The sequence below is a fragment of the Paramormyrops kingsleyae genome, chromosome 10 (assembly GCF_048594095.1).
Source record: "Paramormyrops kingsleyae isolate MSU_618 chromosome 10, PKINGS_0.4, whole genome shotgun sequence".
In the NCBI taxonomy this organism is placed as follows: Eukaryota; Metazoa; Chordata; class Actinopteri; order Osteoglossiformes; family Mormyridae; genus Paramormyrops; species Paramormyrops kingsleyae.
This window is the reverse complement of record NC_132806.1, coordinates 30,869,426-30,889,558: the sequence shown is the minus strand read 5'-3', so window position 1 is coordinate 30,889,558 and position 20,133 is coordinate 30,869,426. Positions and strand designations below refer to the sequence as shown.

The 20,133-nt window shown below is 38.9% G+C and overlaps 1 protein-coding gene across 2 annotated transcripts in view; it reads right to left on the bottom strand.

Moving 5' to 3' along the window:
- unc5a (unc-5 netrin receptor A) overlaps window positions 1–20,133 on the bottom strand; it is a 200,104-nt gene that overhangs the window by 60,633 nt on the left and 119,338 nt on the right. For both annotated transcript variants that reach the window (XM_023834611.2, XM_023834612.2), the window contains exons 3-5: window positions 12,283–12,426; window positions 7,652–7,755; window positions 6,782–6,962 (exon numbers count right to left, since the gene is read on the bottom strand). In XM_023834611.2, coding sequence (XP_023690379.1) covers window positions 6,782–6,962; window positions 7,652–7,755; window positions 12,283–12,426 — 429 coding nt within the window. The remainder of the gene's footprint in view (window positions 1–6,781; window positions 6,963–7,651; window positions 7,756–12,282; window positions 12,427–20,133) is intronic.

The window sequence follows — 20,133 nt, the reverse complement described above, 5'->3', positions numbered from 1 at the left end:
TTTTGCATACAGAAGACATATCAAAGACATGGATTAATTTTAAACTCTTTTTTGAAGAAAACTACCTATAACAAAATACCTGGTTTTCAACTCCAACTTTCAGCAACTTTCCTGAAGATTAACCTGTTTTAGCGGAACAGTATCGTACCCATTTAAACCACAAAAAACACCCATTCAGAATCATACAGAACAGATAATTTTTTTTTGCATAAAGAAGACATATCAACGACATGGATTCATTTTAAACTCTTTTTTGAAGAAAACTACCTATAACAAAATACCTGGTTTTCAACTCCAACTTTCAGCAACTTTCCTGAAGATTAACCTGTTTTAGCGAAACAGTATCGCACCCATTTAAACCACAAAAAACACCCATTCAGAATCATACAGAACAGATAAATATCCTGCGTCAAGGTAAGGACAACGGCACAATTGAAAAATGTACACCCTGCGCAGGATGCCAGTACATCGCAACTATGTAAGTCCTGTGCTGTAAAAGCATACAATTCTTTAATTATAATACTGTATAATGCCACAAGGACACCAAAAGATGAACTGTATACTAAGGCTGGGCGATATAAACAATATATCGACTTATCGTAATATAAACGATGATAAATAAATAAATACAGAAACTTTGATAAACTGTCATTAACGAACTTCACTTGATAGCACATCACAGAAATGAATGCAATTCCAACCAATCATATGGAAGTCTTTCAAGGCCAAACAACCTATGCCCAACAAACACAGCAGTGTTCACTGAGTTAGTGGAACATGCCACATGTTACTGTTTTGGCAAAATCATGATTAAAAAAAGTAGATATTGTGTATAACGCAAAAAGATGTTGGTGGTGTTGCAGTACTTTTTGCAGTTTAAGTTCAAGCAATAGACAAATGCTGTGTACTGTAAACTAGGTCTGCGCAGGACAGAATTTTAAGTCCCATACCTGCAAGATTCTGTGTGGCTCACGCTAAAGCTTCTCATATTTTGTCCCAATCTTGCCCTTAATGTCTCACTACCACCCGCAAAGGAAAAATATGTTTTGATTTACGATTATGCTTATTTTTACGTTAAGAATAAAGACAAACATGAAGCCTCAACAAACAGGCTACATTCTACGTTTAACAGTTAAACAAGGCTACATTTTTCACATAATAGTAGTCTAGCAATACAGATAAGCATATTTCACCTGCAACAATGTTTGCAGTAACAGGTTGTATGTATGCACAAATACAATCCACACCTTTTTGTGTTGTTTCATTTTTTAATGCAGTTGTTACTTTTGATTAGCACACGCAGCCATTGTCAAATGGTTCTCATAACTACCAAATCCTGATTGGTACAGAAGAAAATGTCTTGTAAAACTGTGAATGTTATTAAGGTTAATATGGTTTTGTTAGATATTTGTCATGGCAACAAGGCTGTCAATCACGTGGCAGGTTGACAGCTGGTAAGTCATGTTTCGACGGTTGTGTCGAAAATTTATTTTTTGTTGTTATAAAGTACATAAAATTTGTATAGTGTCGATAAATTATTATTCTGAGTGTGTGACTATGAGTTTACAGTATATGTGCTTCTGGTTAAGGCTTTTCTGTGGTTTTTATGTCATATATGTGCTTTTCTCAGCTGACAGAGAGCCATTGACAGGTAGCAGGAAGACTATATACACTATATGGACAAATGATCTGGGACAGCAGGCAGTTACATCCACAGGAGCTTTTTTATAACATCCCATTTTAAATCCACAGGCATCAATATGGAGCCGGTCCCCCATTGCAGTTATAACAGCTGCCACTCTTCTGGGGAGGCTTTCCGCAAGATTTTGGGGTGTGTCTGTGGGAATTTTTGCCCATTCATCCAGAAGAGCATTTGTGAGGTCAGGCACTGATGTTGGATGTGAAGGCCTGGCTCACAATTTCCATTCATCCCAAAGGTGTTTGATGGGGTTGAGGTCAGGACTCTGTGTGGACCAGTCAAGTTCTTCCACATCAAACTCACAAAACCATGTTTCTATGGATCCTTGCTTTGTGCACTGGGGCACAGCCATCCTGGGACATAAAGGGTCTTCCCCAAACTGTTCCCACAATGTTGGAAGCATACACTTGTCCAAAATGTCTTGGTATGCTGAAACGTTAAGAGTTCCCTTCACTGGAACAAAGTGCCCAGCACAACCCCTGAAAAACAACGGCATACCATTATCCATCCTCTGCCAAACTTGGCACTGTTGACACAAGGCAGTCGGGCAGGTAACATTCTCCGGCAAACCCAGACTCATCCATCAGACTGCCAGACAGAGACGTGTGATTCGTCACTCCACAGAACACATTTCCACTGCCCCAGAGTCCAGTGGTGGCTTGCTTTACACCACTGCATCTGACGACTGGCATGCGGCTGCTCAGCCACAGAAGCCCATTCCATGAAGCTGGAGTTAATGCCAGAAGACGTTTGTAACTCTGCAGTTATTGAGTCAACAGAGCACTGTCGAGTTTTATGCACTTTATGCCTCAGCACTCGGCGACCCCGCTCCGTTACTTTACGTGGTCGGCCACATTGTGGCTGCGTTTCTGTTGTTTCTAAAGGCTTCGACTTTGCAATAATATCGCTAACAGTTGCCCGTGGAATATCTAGCAGGGAAGAAACATCACAAACTGATTTATTGCAAAGGTGGCGTGCAATATCACGCCTGAATTCACTGACCTCTTTAAAGCAACGCATTCCTTCACAAATGTTTGTAAACCTGACTGAATGGCTTGGTGCTTCATTTTATACCACCTGAATTCAATGATTAATTGGTGTGTCCCCATACTTTTGTCCATATAGTGTTGCACAAACTAAAGAAAACGTGTATATTAATTTCAGTTTTTTTTTGGTCATTGATGAAAGAGAAATGAACTCCGGCAATCAGCTACAGTGGTGCCTCATCCTTACTCATCAGCCGGCAGTGAAGAGAAGAAGGAAAAAAAAGAACACAACGCAGAATAAATTGGTGTAGGTGTCAAATGCAAATAGAGTGACAGCAGTCGACAGCAGACACGGACACACTGGTTGGCGTGCACAACCTTTACGCTCATACCTGCCAAATTGCCAAATTGCCAAACTTGTGCCCAGTATCTGATAGCACTTTGTTATATTTGCCTCAATGGGCAAAAAGTTCCCATTGTGGTTAAAATGGAAAAGGACTGCCAAATATCTAATTTCCCCTTACTTAGTTTGACAGTTTTGTATTCACCTTTCCTTAAGCAGACACTTACATCTTCAGGCGCTAAATATTTCCGTGCTGCTCTGCTACCATTAGCTGGGCGCTCACGAGAGTGATGAGGAACTTGCTAAATGCTATCGTCCTTCATAAAGTTCCAGGAGAGACCGGCTGTGTAAAAACCAAATTAGGCAAGGCAGCGTATTTTTCCGTTCACTCACGAATATGAATAACAGTTTGATATGATAACAAAAAATACATTTGAATTCTTTTTCTAGTCACTTCTATTGTCCTGCTCTCTCAGACATATCAGTTACTTCCTGCCCCAGTCTTGCATTCAACAATGAAAATTTGTCCCGCGCTGCACTCTGCTGCCAAGGACCCTGTGGGAATACAGACCTCTACTGTGAACTACACCACTAAAATTGGAAAGACTGCAAACTTATTTCACTACTTGAAGTATTGGCATCGAGTAGAACATACAGAATGTGAGTGTTTATAGCCACGAACACCAGCAATTAAAGTCTCCACTTCCAAACTGAAAGAAACACAGGACAAATTACGTCCCAAATTGGTTAAAAATGGGACACAGCATTTTACTTTTCACAACGGGATGGGTGACAGCTCTACCAGAAATGTCAAACACGTTCCCTGGAAGGGACAGCGAGGCAGGAAAAAAAACATTGCAACTAACATACGCTTTTGACATTTTATTGTTGTATTATTGCATGATCTGTTCATTTAGATGTCAGATTAGATTTCAGTTTGCAGCCCAGCTTGTCGTCTTTTTAATGTTCTGAATCTATTTAAAGGTGATTCTATGGGTTTATTAAGCAAAACAAATGTGCCTTTAAAAGTTTAAGTAAAGAAATAATGGCTTAAAGTATGTCGTGATAATTACTGATTTCGACTGATATGAGAAAAATATTGTCATAAAATAGTTTGCCATATCACCCAGCCCTACTGTGTACGTTATTATTTTGTATCTGCATAGTGATGATATAAATCATAGCAAGTAAGGTACACAGTGAAGAAAAGGGGGTGATTAAGATGTGGAGGGAAAAGGATAGGTGTTCTGAACATTACTGATGGGCCTATAGTCAACTCTTTGGACACACATACAAACACGTGTTCTTTGTAATGATGCTTGCTAGTACTGACAGAAGGAAAATGCTGGTCGCAAAAAAGATCCAATTAATCTACTTGTTTTTAGGCCAAGACCCACAATCAGCAGAATCCTGGTTTAGAATCCATGTGGAATTTCTCTCAGGTTTGAGGCTGACATTCGTAAACTCTGCAGAAGCTCTCTTTTCCTTTTCCACCCAAATTATTTTGCGCAGGACTTGAAATCAGACACATAGTGCTTAATTACTGGGAAGCAATCATTAGAAAATTGCATAGAACAATTAAACCCTCCCCGTTAAGCAGCACCCTGTAACAAGACTCCACTCATCAGCAAGTAGATTAGTAGCCATGGAGCCCTGATCACTAGCCTAGTTTACTCTGTTTTTTTGCCAAGTGCTTTGTTAATTTCCTCCGTGATCTCCCGATGGTCTCCCTGAATCATTTCCTTATCCCTTTTGTAACTGATTGCCCACCTTTGCGAGTTAAATCGCTCTGCTCCTTTGCCCCTGATTACTCCTTACTGCCACAGAGGGCCACATCAATTGGGTCTCTTTAAAATGCATATCTGGGCCCTTTCGATCTACCTTAAAAAGCAAAGCAATCAAAACAAATCTCATCCAGGCCAGTGTAGACAGTCAGGTGGCACCGGACTCTGGAAAGGTTTCATTAACAAATCACAATTTCTACAGCAGTGCCATTACAAGAAGGGCTAATTATTCTTGAGGGAAGAGTAACAGAAATTCTTTTTATTCAGAGCAATCTGGCTACAATTTTATTTCAATTCATTTTTACAATAGTCATAAATTAGACATAATTTCACACATTTTATGGTTTTTAAAACTAAATCTGAGTTACTAAATCAAGACAGCTGACAAAAAGCCTCCAGAGAGAATGCCAGCTAATGAATGCCAATGGGCAACTCACAGGCAATATTATCCAGCTCTGGGGGCAACTTCATGGACTGAATACTGTATGTTTAAAGTAAATAACACAAAATAATGAACTCACACACACACCCATCCATCCATCTCCGCTTGCCTGATGCAGAGTTGCGGGAGTCCAGAACCGGCCGGTACAAGGCAGGGAATAACCCAGCAGAGGGTTCTGACCTATAGCAGGCTACAGACACTCACACTTTGGCGATTCCAATTTATCTTAGCATGATTTTGAACAGGGGGTGGGACCGGAAAATCAGGAGCAAATCCCAAGTTATCCCGAGAAGAACATGCAAGACTCAAACACGTAGAGCCGGGGCAAAGACTCAAACACGTAGAGCCGGGGCAAAGACTCAAACACGTAGAGCCGGGGCAAAGACTCAAATACATAAGGCTGGGGCAGAGACTCAAACACATAGTGCCGGGGCAGAGACTCAAACACATAGAGCCGGGGCAGAGACTCAAACACGTAGGGCCGGGGCAAAGACTCAAGCACGTAGAGCCGGGGCAGAGACTCAAACACGTAGAGCTGGAGCAAAGACTCAAACACGTAGCGCCGGGCAGAGACTCAAACACGTAGAGCCGGGGCAGAGACTCAAACACGTAGAGCCGGGGCAGAGACTCAAACACGTAGGGCCGGGGCAGAGACTCAAACACGTAGAGCCGGGGCAGAGACTCAAACACGTAGGGCCGGGGCAGAGACTCAAACACGTAGGGCCGGGGCAGAGACTCAAACCCTAAACCCCTGAGGTGAGATGCAGCAGTTTAAAACAATGTGATCTAACATAGCTTTCAAACTAAGCTGAGCCTTATGTGTGTCACTAGTCACTGCTACATATAGTACTGAATTCATGGCCATGCCGCATGCAATGGCTTGCATGTCACCAGCTTTTGGGTAAATATGTACCTAAAGATATAAACCTCCTGCCGCTATTATATAAAATTCTTTAACCAAACATTTCTGAAAAGGTATTAGCTTGTTTTCAATCAAATGTAAGCTTTGGCAAAAAAGAGAACAAAAACACCAGTTGTTGCCTCTCACCTGTTGTGGAAAAGGTGCTTTCATGGCTCTGTTGTTTGTAATTACCGTCTCTAATTTGCATACTCCCGATATGTACACAATTTATTCTGTTCCCTGGGACTGTCATTAATAAGGCACGTGCCGTTCCTGCGCATTTTGATAAAGGTCAGTCTTCTATCAATTCAATTAATTAATTATTCTTTTTTCTGTACCAGCTGTTGATTCTTAGCTTCTTATCCATCGAGCTTTTATTTAGTAACATTTATTTGTCACCATGGAGAAGATTACATAATAACAAATGTGTGTCATTAAAAACTCATTGCATTTGGGATTGGATTTGGAATTGGGCCAGTAAGCGGTATTACTTATGTGAAGTGTGTCAATGTAATATTTCTGTCTTGAAAGCTTGCTTCACATGTGATTATGCGCCATCGCATTGTATTTAAAGCAAACACTTTATGATGACCTCTTGTGGAAATCCAAGCTTCAGAAGGGCTTACCAAAAACAGTGACGGTGGCTGATGAGCTCTTGCGTCTGGCCACGATGTTTTTGGCCACGCATGTATAGTTTCCCGTGTCTGCCAGTCGGGCTTGTTTGATGATCAGGTTGTGGTCCACGGTGATGAAGTAATTGGGGTCATTTGTGGGTTCAATCAGTTCCTCATTCTTTAGCCACTCCACCTGGAAATGGATTACAGAAGATTATTACGACAATCTGCTGGGAAAGATGTATATTTGGCAACAATAATGTCAAAAATAGTAATTATAATGATGAAGTAGGAGAATTAAGAAAATCATTTTTTACAGTGCAGGTTAAAACAACAGATATTACAGCAATACTTTGGGAGATGACATGTCATTAAGATAATTAAAAATACACCTAAAGACTGCTGAATTTATCATGATTTTTTTTTTTTGAAATGTGACATCATTATTTTGTACTGCATAACTGCATTATTTTAGCACTTCTGTAGGTTTGATTATAGTAAATCTGTTTGTATATTAATGGCCTGAGTTCAGTTTGACATCAGACAGTGTAATATGCAATATCATTTGCAAGATAAAATATTTAAAATGCAGATAAATAAAACACAGATAGTGTGTCTGTTAATAATGCTCATCTTTAATCTTTAGAGCTAAAAGGAAGCCAATTAGCCATAATCTGTGCAAACAACAAAAATAAGTGACTTGTGTCCGTCACATCTGTATACAGACAGATTTGAACTCCAGATCTGATTCTGCTCAGTGTGTTAAGACGTAAAAAAAACTCTCACGAGATGTTGCCACAAGCAAAACCAATGAGTAATTCAACAACTGATATAAGATTGGGTGTGGAGTAATTCAGAATGGCTCCGTCGGCCTTTCTTCACCTCAGCCGTGGGGACGCCCTCTGGAGGCTGGCAGCGTAACAGCACCTCCTGGTCCAGCGCTACCTCCTTACCCAGTGGTTCTTCCTCAAAATTCTTCCTCAGGTCTGTATACAGAGACACAGTGAGCCCTGCTTAGGATGTATAAGTGTTACAAGTGTCTATAATAAAAATAAGAGAAGCTCTTGCTGATACTGTTATCTTGAGGCAACTCTTTTGGGTGGAGTCTAATAATGACAAGTTAAACGTAAAAATTCCTGCACTGTCTAGCACTATGTCCTTTCTTTTAAGTGTGCAGTTGTCATGTGACCAAATGTCCCCACAATGTAATTAAAAAAACCCAGTTTTTTTGACCTAGTGGGGAGCACCTTTTTGGTCCCCACAAGGGGAAACTCCGTTTTATATAAATTTGTAACTGCAATCAAAAAACTAAAAATGCTAAAAGACTTGTATTTTGTTTGGTTACTTATGGTTAAGGTTAGGGCTGGGTAGGGGTTAAGGTCGTCATGTTTTACCCATAGGAATAAGTGGACAGTCCCCACAAAGATATAGTTACAAACTGTAAGCGGGTTGCCTCATGTGAAGTCATATGGCTTCTCTTTTTTGCTGTCACCACATTGCTTTTTTGCTCAGTCTGCTGTTTTTGACATTTTTGGGGTAGAAGAATCCATATTGCTGACCAGAGTACCGCTGTTTACCTGTAACTCATCTTGTTTACAGCTGGTTGTCTGCAGCCAGAGGGCTATGTTCCCCCAGAAGGTGACTGTGTTAATTCCCCTCACATTACAGCTTAGCAGAGGTCCTGATATTAAAGAAGCCCCGAGGTGTAGCGTCAGGTGTTTCTCTTTGCCGGCTTTTGTGTAAATTTGGTCTTTGTTTACGTTGTTTCTCAACTATGAACAGACAATAATTGCCATGGTTGGGTGTCGCACATACTGTATGGCAGTGAAGCAGTTATTGGTGTACAGCTGACAATGTTCTTAAGCTTAATGCTGTAGAACAAATTACTTTTCCAATGGTTATTGGTTAGTGATTTTCCTGTTAGAATGACAGCCAGTCTTTTCAAATTATTTATCGCATTTCTCAGCAGGTGGATCACGGAGCTGCACAGAACCTGAACTAATTGATCACAGCGTATGTTGTGATGTTGTTTTACTGGACCTGAATCTCCTTCCATAAAATGTTACATGCTGTAGCCAAATTTCAAATTTGGTCTTCAAACAAACTGCAATGTTTCTGCCACAGTCCAAGCACTTAATGCACTGATGCTGCTTGCAGCCCCATCCTTGAGGCAGCTGTTTATACAAAGAGTAAGAGGTGCTGACTGAGGATCCTGAGGAAATTATGGATCTTTTTTATGGATCTGTCCTCATGTCAGTTCCCACTGACATTGGGGAACATGCACAAGACTAGATCACCGACAGCCAGAGAGTGCAGAGACTCTGGAGAGTTTCTCAGAATTTTTAATACAACACCAGACATTCACTCTCCATAACACAATGTAAATTTATGTACAGTTTAACAGTAAGACAGTGTAAAATATAAAGTCAGGTAATAAACACCAGCCCATAATAATGCATTAGGGGTAAAGGCTGAGGATATCTTTCACGTTCGCATGGCCAATTTATGAGGCTTGCACTGTCATAAATTTTCAATCTGTTTTTATTTCTTTTCATTTTTATCACTATTCCCAGCACAGCCACTACCCTCGGAAAGTCGCTTAGTGCATCTCTATGCACTACGCATTACTCTTGGAATAACAGTCATAATTATATATTTAATATACACAGGTTCAGCCCTTTCAGAAGCAACTGATCTTTACATTGATTTCTCCAAAAAATAGCTGCATGATTTTCCTAACAACAAAGTCTAAGTAATCAGTCACTTTTTTAGCTTAACATATGGTGAAAGCCATAAAGCTTTGGGTAATATCTCTCACATCCTACTTCCAGTTTCTTCCAATTTACATATAAATCAAGTGCAGCAATTTAACAAGCTGCAGATCACAACTGAAAAAAATTCTATATTCAGTTACTTACAAAAGGCACTTGATAATAAAGTGGAAATTAATGAATATAAGAGCATTACAAAAGGGCAATACGGTGACTCAGTGGGGTTGCTCTGTACTGCCTGGGTAGTGGGTCCAAATCCAAACAGTGTTCTGTGTATCTAAATTGTGTTTCCATTATCTTCCTGTGTTGTGTGTCATTGGGGTGACTAAGGTACCCAAACTGCCCACAGCGTGGTTATATGCCCTGTTTCAGATGGATGTCCCCTTTGACACCTGGAACAGGCTAAACGCTCGACCCTTAACCCATTACTGCACAAGTCAGTGAAGGCTGGATGCATTATTAAATTATATTATCATCAAATATATTGTAGCATAAGACAGCAGTTAATGCATTTGCTTGTGGTAATCATAAATGATTGCACAATGATACCTTCCACAGTTGCTGTCATCTTTGATCAGCAGAATTACATATTTTCCATGCATTAATATTCATAATCCTGCCACATGCTTTGGGGACATATATTGATAAGGTCATGATTACTTATGCATTTAGCGTAAATTGAAAAAGACCCCTAAAATCTCAGATTTTCTCACATAATGAAAAATGAAAGGAATAGATAAAGCGAAAAATGAAACATTAAGATTAATGTGTCCCATGGTGTTGCATAATATTGGTTTGCCTCTATGAATTACACGGGCTCCTAGTCCAAGCTACACTCAGAGACAGGTTTTTGAGAAAAATGGAAAAAAGCAGGCCAGCTAAGGTTATTTCACAACTACTACTAGTTTATCTGCTTGGCAGAATCTTTTATCAACACTGACTTGTAATTTTACCCATTTTACTAAAGGGTATTGGAGCAAGGTCCCTCCTGAGAGCTAAACCAGCAACTTTATATTATAACTCCATGTCCTTAAGCATTATACTACCTTCTGTTGCTGTTTGTATGGCATATGCTTTTATCCAAACCTTCTAACCCAATTTACCCATTTAAACAGCTGAACATATTTACTGAAAGCAATTAAGGTTCAGTACCTTGGTGAAGGGCAGAGTGCGAATCTTTAATCACTGTCCTGCCTGCTGTGTATGGAGACTGGCATCCAAAGGAAACCTGTGCTGCTTTTTTGTCATTCTGGTGTACAAGCAATTTACGTAGAAGCACAATTTAATCACTGTCATCCACTAAAAAATATTACATTCTATGCAAAACAAAAAACCTTTTGTCAACTTGTCAAGTAACAACCTTTGAGGGGGACAGTTTTTCTGGAAAAAGTCTGCCTGCGTTTCTCTGCCTGCGTTACTCTGCCTGCTTTACTCTGCCTTCTTTACTATGCCTGCTTTACTCTGCCTTCTTTACTATGCCTGCTTTACTCTGCCTTCTTTACTATGCCTGCTTTACTCTGCCTTCTTTATTATGCATCCTTTCCTCTGCCTCCTTTACCTCCTTTTGCATTGCCTTAAGTAAACCTGAATCACAATTACAGTTATAGTAGAATACAGGCAGTCTTCCAGATACAATCAAGGTCCGTTCCCTAAATCTGTCTATAAGTTGAATTTGTAGGTAAATCAGAACAATAAAAACACAGCACATCATCATCATCATCATCATCATCATCATAATAATAATAATAATAATAATAATAATAATAATAATAATAATAATAATAATAATAATAATAATAATAATAATAATAATAATAGGGGGTGGCATGGTGGTGCAGTGGTTAGCACTGTTGCCTCACACCTCTGGGACCTGGGTTCGAGTCTCCGCTTGGGTCACATGTGTGTGGAGTTTGCATGTTCTCCCCGTGTCGTCATGGGGTTTCCTCTGGGTACTCCAGTTTCCCCCCACAGTCCAAAGACATGCTGAGGCTACTTGGGGTTGCTACATTGTCCTTAGGTGTGCGTGTGTGAGTGTGCCCTGTGATGGGCTGGCCCCCCATCCTGGGTGGTTCCCTGTCTCGTGCCCATTGCTTCCAGGATAGGCTCCAGACCCCCCACAACCCAGTAGGATAAGCAGGTTGGACAATGGATGGATGGGTAACAATAATAATACAAGTAATGATAATAATACAGCAATAATAAAAGTAGCTGCATACAGTACCTGAAGCCAACAGACCAGTGAGGCTGCATAATATTTTCATGAGCATCAATAAGTAGTGCATGTGTTCTTTATTACAAACCATTGTATTTAACCCAAATCGTTAATTTAATAGGCTTTAAAGCTTTCTGTTGATAAGTACGAGTTCTCCATAAGTCAGATGTTCTTAACCCAGGGCCTCTGTAATCTCTGCATCAATATAGTTGTATATCCATCTCGGCAAGTTTAAAATGTATTTTAAATTAATTGAGAGGTGATACAAATAAGAAAAATGTATTGAAGCCTAATATATACCAGATAATGCTGGTGTTAAGTAATTGTGAGATGGATTCAGTAATATCATTTCAAGTCAGAAAAATGTATCTGTGTATTTTTCAATATTTTATTAATTTTATTGAAAAAGATGTGTATGTTTTGGTATTTTTACTGTCAGATGCTTTCATCCAAAGTGAGCTATATACACAGTATAGAACTGATCAATTTATGCAGCTTGACATACAATTGTGCCGGACAGTGAGACTCACAAGCAATCCGCACGTACGACTTTTGGCTCTTCTGAGTTCCTGTACTGCTCCAGGCAACACACTGGCACCAGTAGTCCTCCAGACCAAATATCTTCTCCACTTGTTGCCTAGAGATATCAATCTTCACCTGCATCACTGGCAGACCTAGACCAGAATGAAATGGGTAAAGTCAGGTATATAGAACGTAAAGATTTATTTATTTTTTAATAAATATCACAGCAGCTGTGGTACATGACTACGGAAGCCCTGAACCGCATTTGATTATTTTTTTTTTCGTTATTTTGACATAATAAGTCGTTATAACGAGATAGTAAGTCGTTATTTTGACATAATAAGTCGTTATAACGAGATATTATTTCGTTATTCCGACATAATAAGTCGTTATAACGAGATAGTAAATCATTATTTCGACATAATAAGTCATTATAACAAGATATTATCTCGTTATTTTGACATAATAAGTCGTTATAACGAGATAGTAAGTCGTTATTTTGACATAATAAGTCGTTATAACGAGATATTATTTCGTTATTCCGACATAATAAGTCGTTATAACGAGATAGTAAATCATTATTTCGACATAATAAGTCATTATAACAAGATATTATCTCGTTATTTTGACATAAGTCGTTATAACGAGATAGTAAGTCGAAGCTTAACATGAGATGTCGAAATAACGACTTATTGTCTCTGAAAAAAATTAAATCATCAAGTCACATTGAGTATTTTTTTTTTTACCTAGACTAATTATTTATATTTTGATATTTCTAGAGAACTAGGTTCTTGTTCTGAACGCATCACAGCTGTAATATTCTGTCTTTCATATTGTGATCCGCTGGAAGGCTGATGAATTACTGTGTTTCAGTTTCTGCCACTGCTGAGCAACCGGTTTAGGCATGCTAGCACTGAGGGGCTTTGTGCATGAAGTACCATGTGTTTGGCATTTCAACAAATGTACACCTTTAAAAACTTTGAGGCAGCAATAGGAAGGGAACCAAGGAAAACTCAAACAAACATGTCATCCCTATTGCCCAAAACTATTAACAGCCCAGTGGACTTAAGCATCCATTGGGCATTCAGATCATGCTCTGTTTGCTGCAGGTTTGGCTCACTGAAGCGAAATCTGTACAGAAAGAGTGAAGTGTGTCTGAAATAATAACAATTGACAATATATGTTTTTCTGAACAATATACATTATGGAAACTACTGTGCATGGTGCGATAGGACACAATTCAGTCAGGCTACAGTTTACTAACTAATAAATGTACTTAGCTTAAACGTACTTGAAGTTATGTTATGTCTCTGTTTTGTAGCTGGTTAGGATATGTTATTGCAGTTGTTATCATTTATCACAAACCACTGGATTTTCTGGACTCATTCATCCATGTGGATAACTGTCTGATTCATTTGCTTATTTAACGTCATCTCTGTTTTGAAAACCTAGTCCTCAGTATTGGGAGCCATCACTTTGGACAAAAATCACTGTTCCAAGTTTCTCTCTCTAAATCTCTGTTATTTGAAGCAGGCTGGATCAACTTCAGAGGTGCTCTCCCCCTCCAATCCCTTTGGGCAAATCTGCTCCAATAAAATTGTTGACAGACTGGCAGATTTAGGGAGACAGAGGGCAAAGTGATGTGCTTATGTTTGGTTCTGTTGCAGAAGGGAAGATAACATGCCAAGCAGAGCCTTACCATTCAGACGGTTACTGTGATAAGTCAGCCAGCTAATGGTTACCCAAAGCCTCATCATCAAGTCAGCACGCTGCTACAGTACATCGATAACCCAGCTAAGCAAGGTTGTTAAACACGAGATGGGGGCATTGGAGAAAGCATGACTTAATATGCTTATAGTGCTGCTTGCTTTGCAAACCTGGCTTAAAATGAAGGCTGAGAACTGACTTTTCCACCCCCCCCACCCCCCATGTGCTAATTATGGTAACAAACAGAAGACAAACACTCAGGGAGGTGGGTGTTTTGGCGTGAACATGAATGCTGCATTTTTATTCCTCTTTACTACTTACCTCTGCGTTCACCTCACTGTAGACAGTATGATAATCTCCCAGAAGTCTCTCTGACCCCCTCCCTGTCCCCCCCCCCCAACATTTCCTCTGTTACCTGCTCTTGCATCCACAATGTCAAGCCCTTCATCACCTTTAGATCCTCTCTGCTGCTGCTCCAAGCACTGATTTTGTCCAGACTTGACTACTGTAATTCCCTTGGGGGGGGGGGGGGGGGGCAGCCGCCCTACACTGCCCACATGTCCACTCCATCACATACTGAACTCACCTTCCCTGCCCCCACCTGGCCATGCACCCCTGCCCATCACAACTCTCATCCTAGCCTTTCAGTCACCAGCTACCTTCAGAGTTCTTAAAATATTCCTCAATTCCCATGTGATCTTCTGTATATCATTTTATCTAAAGGTGCCATCTATTCATACAGCAGCTGCATTCTCCCTAATAGCTCGTAATATTAGCTCGGTGAGTGTTGGGAATTAAAATTTTATAAAAAGGTAGGAGTTAAGTTCGTCATTGTTGGTGTTAGAGTTTTGTCCATAGAAATGAATGGAAGGTCCCCACAAACATATGAAGACAAATGGGTGTGTGTGTGTGTGTATGGGGGTGGGGGGGGTTACATAGATCACATTTAGGAATCAAAATGTCCCCACACCTGAAACCTGAAACTTGCTTATTTTTGGCGACATTGTTCAGATCCTCATTTGGATAACCTCAATTTTATAAAAATCTGTGAAAGCAATAAAAGAGTGAAAATGTCAAAAGTCAAATTAACTTCTTTAAATTGGGAAGTAAGTTGGAAGACTTTTTTTGAGCAGATATCAATGGCTTCTTTTTAATTCTAAAACACAATTAAAAAAAACCTTGCGTGGACTGGCTAGAAATCACAAATACATCTAAAGACAAAAAGATATGTTGGTTAGTTAAAATCTGGGATAGATTTTAATCAACAATCAATGTAATCAACAACTCAATAGTGTACAAAGAATAGCAGGCTCCACATAATCAGTAACAGACACAGATTTGACTTGGTAATTTCATCAATTGGTTGTGCCTTTTTAAAAACATTTCAACATTTGCAACAATCAAAACCAAAAACATCAGCCCTCTTAACTTCAGTAAAGTTGCGAACAATTGACAATGACACTTCCACTTCCATCTCCTTTCTCTCCAGCTGACCTATTACTTCTGAATTCAAAATATAACCTGTACAACACACTGCCAATCATAAAAATATGCCAGGTAGAGAAGAAGTTGCGAAATTCATTTCTGAAAAAAATGGATAACTGGTTCCTGAATTAGTTTCCTTCCCCGGGAGAAGAGTCTGAAAACAGATTCTTGCTGTCTTAAAGTAAGCGTCCTTGCTGAGCTGTTGGCAGAAATGTAGCAGAAGTCCATATTATGTGTGAAGGGAGCTAATTATCCAGGAGGAATATATACGCGGTTTGAGCTGTAACTGCCTGCTCCTTTCATACTCAGGGCTTAGAAGATCAAGCTGCTGTCTCCAGGTTCACACCTGTCAGTCGTATCAGTCAGATTCTGAGGTTTTATTTATTTATTTATTTATTACTGTTCTTTTAATCCATAGAACTACATGTACAGGGTGTATACATACAGCACATCTACACTACTACAGTACAGAATAAATCATTTTAAATATACACTACGATGAGCAAATATAACATTTACTCAGTATTTATCGTTTTTTTTTCTTTTGGCTAAATAATCAGGTTTCATAAAACCTGCCGGTTGTATATATGGTATTATGGATTATTATACAATTATATATTTTATATGATTGTATGATTACACTTAATTCTATAACACAACAAAGCAACAACAACAATATAATAATAATAATGATAATAATAATAAACAAAATTGATTCCTATGTGGAGAAATTAAAAGTACAGAAAAGTCCCCAGTCCTCTGTGATGAAATGCCTTGACACATGCAATTGTCTCCCTCTATGGATAGATGTGTATGGAAATTATTGCATCTCTATTTATCTGCTACTTCAGTTCTTCCATCAGACATACCCCATTATTAAGTGCTATCTGTCATTTTTTGTTGTTTGCTCCAAGGTTATAATTTGCTGTGACAGCCTTCTATTCTAATTAGAACAGACAGAAGTGATTGTCTGCAAAGGAACATTGATTGCAAATTACCATTGGCAAAGACTGGAAAAGCATTTGATCTTTAAAAAGGAAGGCAGTGAGAAAAAAACAACAATGATATACTGCTATAGTTGCAGAGTACAGAGGCAAAATTTAATAAATATATACTTTAAAAGACCCCTTATCCAGGGGAGTCAAAAATCACAAGTCCTACTGACTCACTGAAGTAAAATGTTGATCTCAGTGTCAGCTTGGTTTACTGTTAGAAATGGACTCTCACTCTTTTATTCAATGTTAAACTACGGTTTACAATATATACTGCTGTAAATAATGACTGAAGTATACATTCAAGACTGAGCATTCAGATATGCAGAGAGATGGAACCTAGTGGTTCAATCTGTGAAAGGGACAATTTACCACAGGTAACATTATACTGATTATAGGGTCCTAATTAATATCTTTATGTATGTTCCCACAAATAATTTGCTATAGCTAAAAATGTAAAATTTAGGTATAATAATATATATTTTCGTATCTACTTATTTTCTTACTGGGCTTGTAATTACTTTTTGTGATGTTTTGTCAAGTATTCAAATATTCTTAGTATAAATATGCATTATTTTCTTCTTCTTCAATGATACTTGGATATAATTATTCATACTACTTAGCCACAATAATTTGATAAATTCACCCAAACACCTTGAAACGCTCTCAACATGTTGTGGAACATTACAGATGACATTTTAGAGCTTGTCATTCAAATATAGAAGCATGTTTTGTGATGTTTACTTGTTTGAATTATATCCAATTAAGTGATTATTACAGTTATGCCATGCAGTCCACTTAAGAATCACGATGAATTATCATGCTAGTTATTTATTCTGCTAACACTATATGCACACAGATGATGGGCAATTTGCCCATTTTTTCAGACATTAATGTTCTTTGTAATAGTGAGGATCTTAAAATGGAGAAGGAAGTTTGTCATCCTATGCAATTAATCACATTGTCTCATGGAAAGAGTAAATTAAAATGTATATATTTTTTTCAGAATGTGATTATGATGACACCTTTTTGATTGAAATTGTTTCTGCGGTTATGGTGTGTTAGATAACCTAAATAAGGAGTTTAAGAACAGTTGATGCTTCTCTGTTACTATATACATATATATGTGTGTGTGTGTGTGTGTGTGTGTGTGTGTAATCTACTATTACCATTCATTCAAATGTGTGCAGGCTTTGTCTTCTCGCACTTTTTGCACTTTGATGATAGGAGGTGCTCTTCACCTTCACATTAGCTATTCATTCTGTTCCTAATTTCCTGCTTAGTTCAGCTGTCAGCTGTCTTCCTCCACCCCTGTGCCCTTTCGGCGTAGCTTGCCACTCTATCCACCTGCCTTTGTGGAGGTGCGTAGGAAGGTCTTGCAGCAGGTGGTCAGGCATCTGGTGTCCGCTCCACTCATAGTGTATTTGCTAAGCTCAAGAGGACATGAAGAAAACAGCTCTTACACGGCTGAGAAGACAAACTCACAAGGAACAGTCAGTTGGGGGTTGTAAAAAGCAGCAATCTTCGATTCTTTTGGGTTTTAGTGCATCTCTTTTAGGTCATCTGGTACCAGTGCCGATTTGGAGCAGCAGGACTCAGATAAACAGCTTGTAAGATTCCGGTTTACTGGCCTGACTGAAGATTCAAGGTTATGTGCATGGGAGAGTGTGGGTGCCTCGTATGCAACCACAGTTCTGGTGGCAGGACCACGTGTAAGGGCCAGTGGGCAGGTGTTCAGTGCCAGTGAAATGCCAGAGAGCTGGTCAGATATAATCCAAAGAACCAGATTATAAGCGAACAATTTCAGGGGCTGAGCAGATATGCTTGGATATATAGTGAAATGCTGTCCTCCATCAAGTGCAATGCCTGTACTGTCGTACAGTGAGGAGTGCAGAAAAAGTGCTAAAATCAGTTTATCATCTATCTATTTATCTATCTATCTATCTATCTATCTATCTATCTATCTATCTATCTATCTATCTATCTAATCTTCAATATGCAAAAACATGGAATCCAAAATGCAATAACTACAAAGTAACGAGGTTGCATTCACAAAAAAAGCCGTTGGTCACCCTTAAGCGGCAATATACTGGAGCACCATATGGCAGGAGTCACATGGTTATTTTTTGAGGTTGAACCAAAAACCAACAAGGGCATTTTGAAACTGTAATAGTATGGATATTGAAGTTGGGGTTATTTGTCAAAAACCTTATGCTAAAAAGGGTTTTTGATAAAGAGAAGAGTACATAGTAGCAATGTGGGGTGAAATTAATGCTGAGAAAATTCTGAAAGAGATACAGAAAAGTGTATGAAGTAAGTTAATTATTAAAGTATACAATTATGGTTAGTAATAAATAAATGATAAAAAACTATTTTAACATTTTAACAAATCAATATCTGTATATACGGGACTAACGAATCCCAAATCCAGCATCCAGACTTCAGAGATGCTAAAGAATGATTACGTTTTAACATCCTTTGAAGAAGTCACATATATATTTTACAGCTTATACATATATACATAATCATGAAGTGTGGAAATGATATTGAAGGAGAACATGGACTGCATCAAGTACATAGACCAAAGAATGTGCTGGTACAGTGGGGAAAATGCAAAGGTATTTCCATAAATTCCTAAATTACATTTTTCAATCGTGGTAGCATTTTCCTTTTTTGCAACTCCCACAGGTCAGTGGAACTTCAAATGCAGCACACGTTTCAAATGGCACACTGGGATGTTCAATAATTCATTGTAGAAATAACTGAGCTGACCTCATCAGGACCCTCTCCCACTCCATGTACTAAAATGGCAATTAACAGGGGCTTCCCAGCAATTCCTCCCAGCATCCAGACCCTTGTCAGTTGCACAGCTATTGTCTATTCAAGCAGGCTTCAACAGGGCCTGCAGAAAACGCTCAGGCCTTTTCGGCATTCCTGAACTATACTTAAATAATGGTAAGATGTGTTACCATGCCAACCAAAGTACCAAAGCCTTACAAAACTCCTCTTGCATACAAATGGATGGCCATTTGTGTTTGCATTATTATCTTCATCAAACTTCCCCTCTGATGGCAAATGCTTGAGTGTGAATAACCCTGTTGGGCAATGCTCAAACAAAAGTGACATCATCCTCACAGCAAATGCACAAATATACTTGAATACTTACATTTTAAGACAACTTTGAATCACCATAAGGAACCTGCACCTACATGTCAATAAACCCTTAGATAGCTGGTCTGACCGCTACTGTTTTTCTGGTATAATAGAGCCAGACCTCCCATGAAGCTAGAAATACTTTCTTTTGTTATGGGAACGTTTGCATTTATTGGACTGTATTTATATTTCTCAAGAGTTGTTCACCCATATCCCAGAACACGTTTTACAAGAATGTGTTTTGGTAAACTTTTTTTTTGTTAATTTGCTCAAAAAAGGATTGAAGAGTGAATGTTTTCAGGCAGAGGGAATCATCATTGAAGCCATTCTTCTGTGGGAGTATATATCAGTTTTGTCTAGAAGAGACTTTATTTTTCTCTCTCACTCTTGTTTTCACACATTGTGACCTCAATTCCATGGGGGTCATTTGCTTATCATAGGTGGGGGCTGGAAATAGCAGCTTTGGATACGTTTTCATTGTGTCCGGGCAGATTCAATTAGACTAGGTCCAATGGGGGGGGG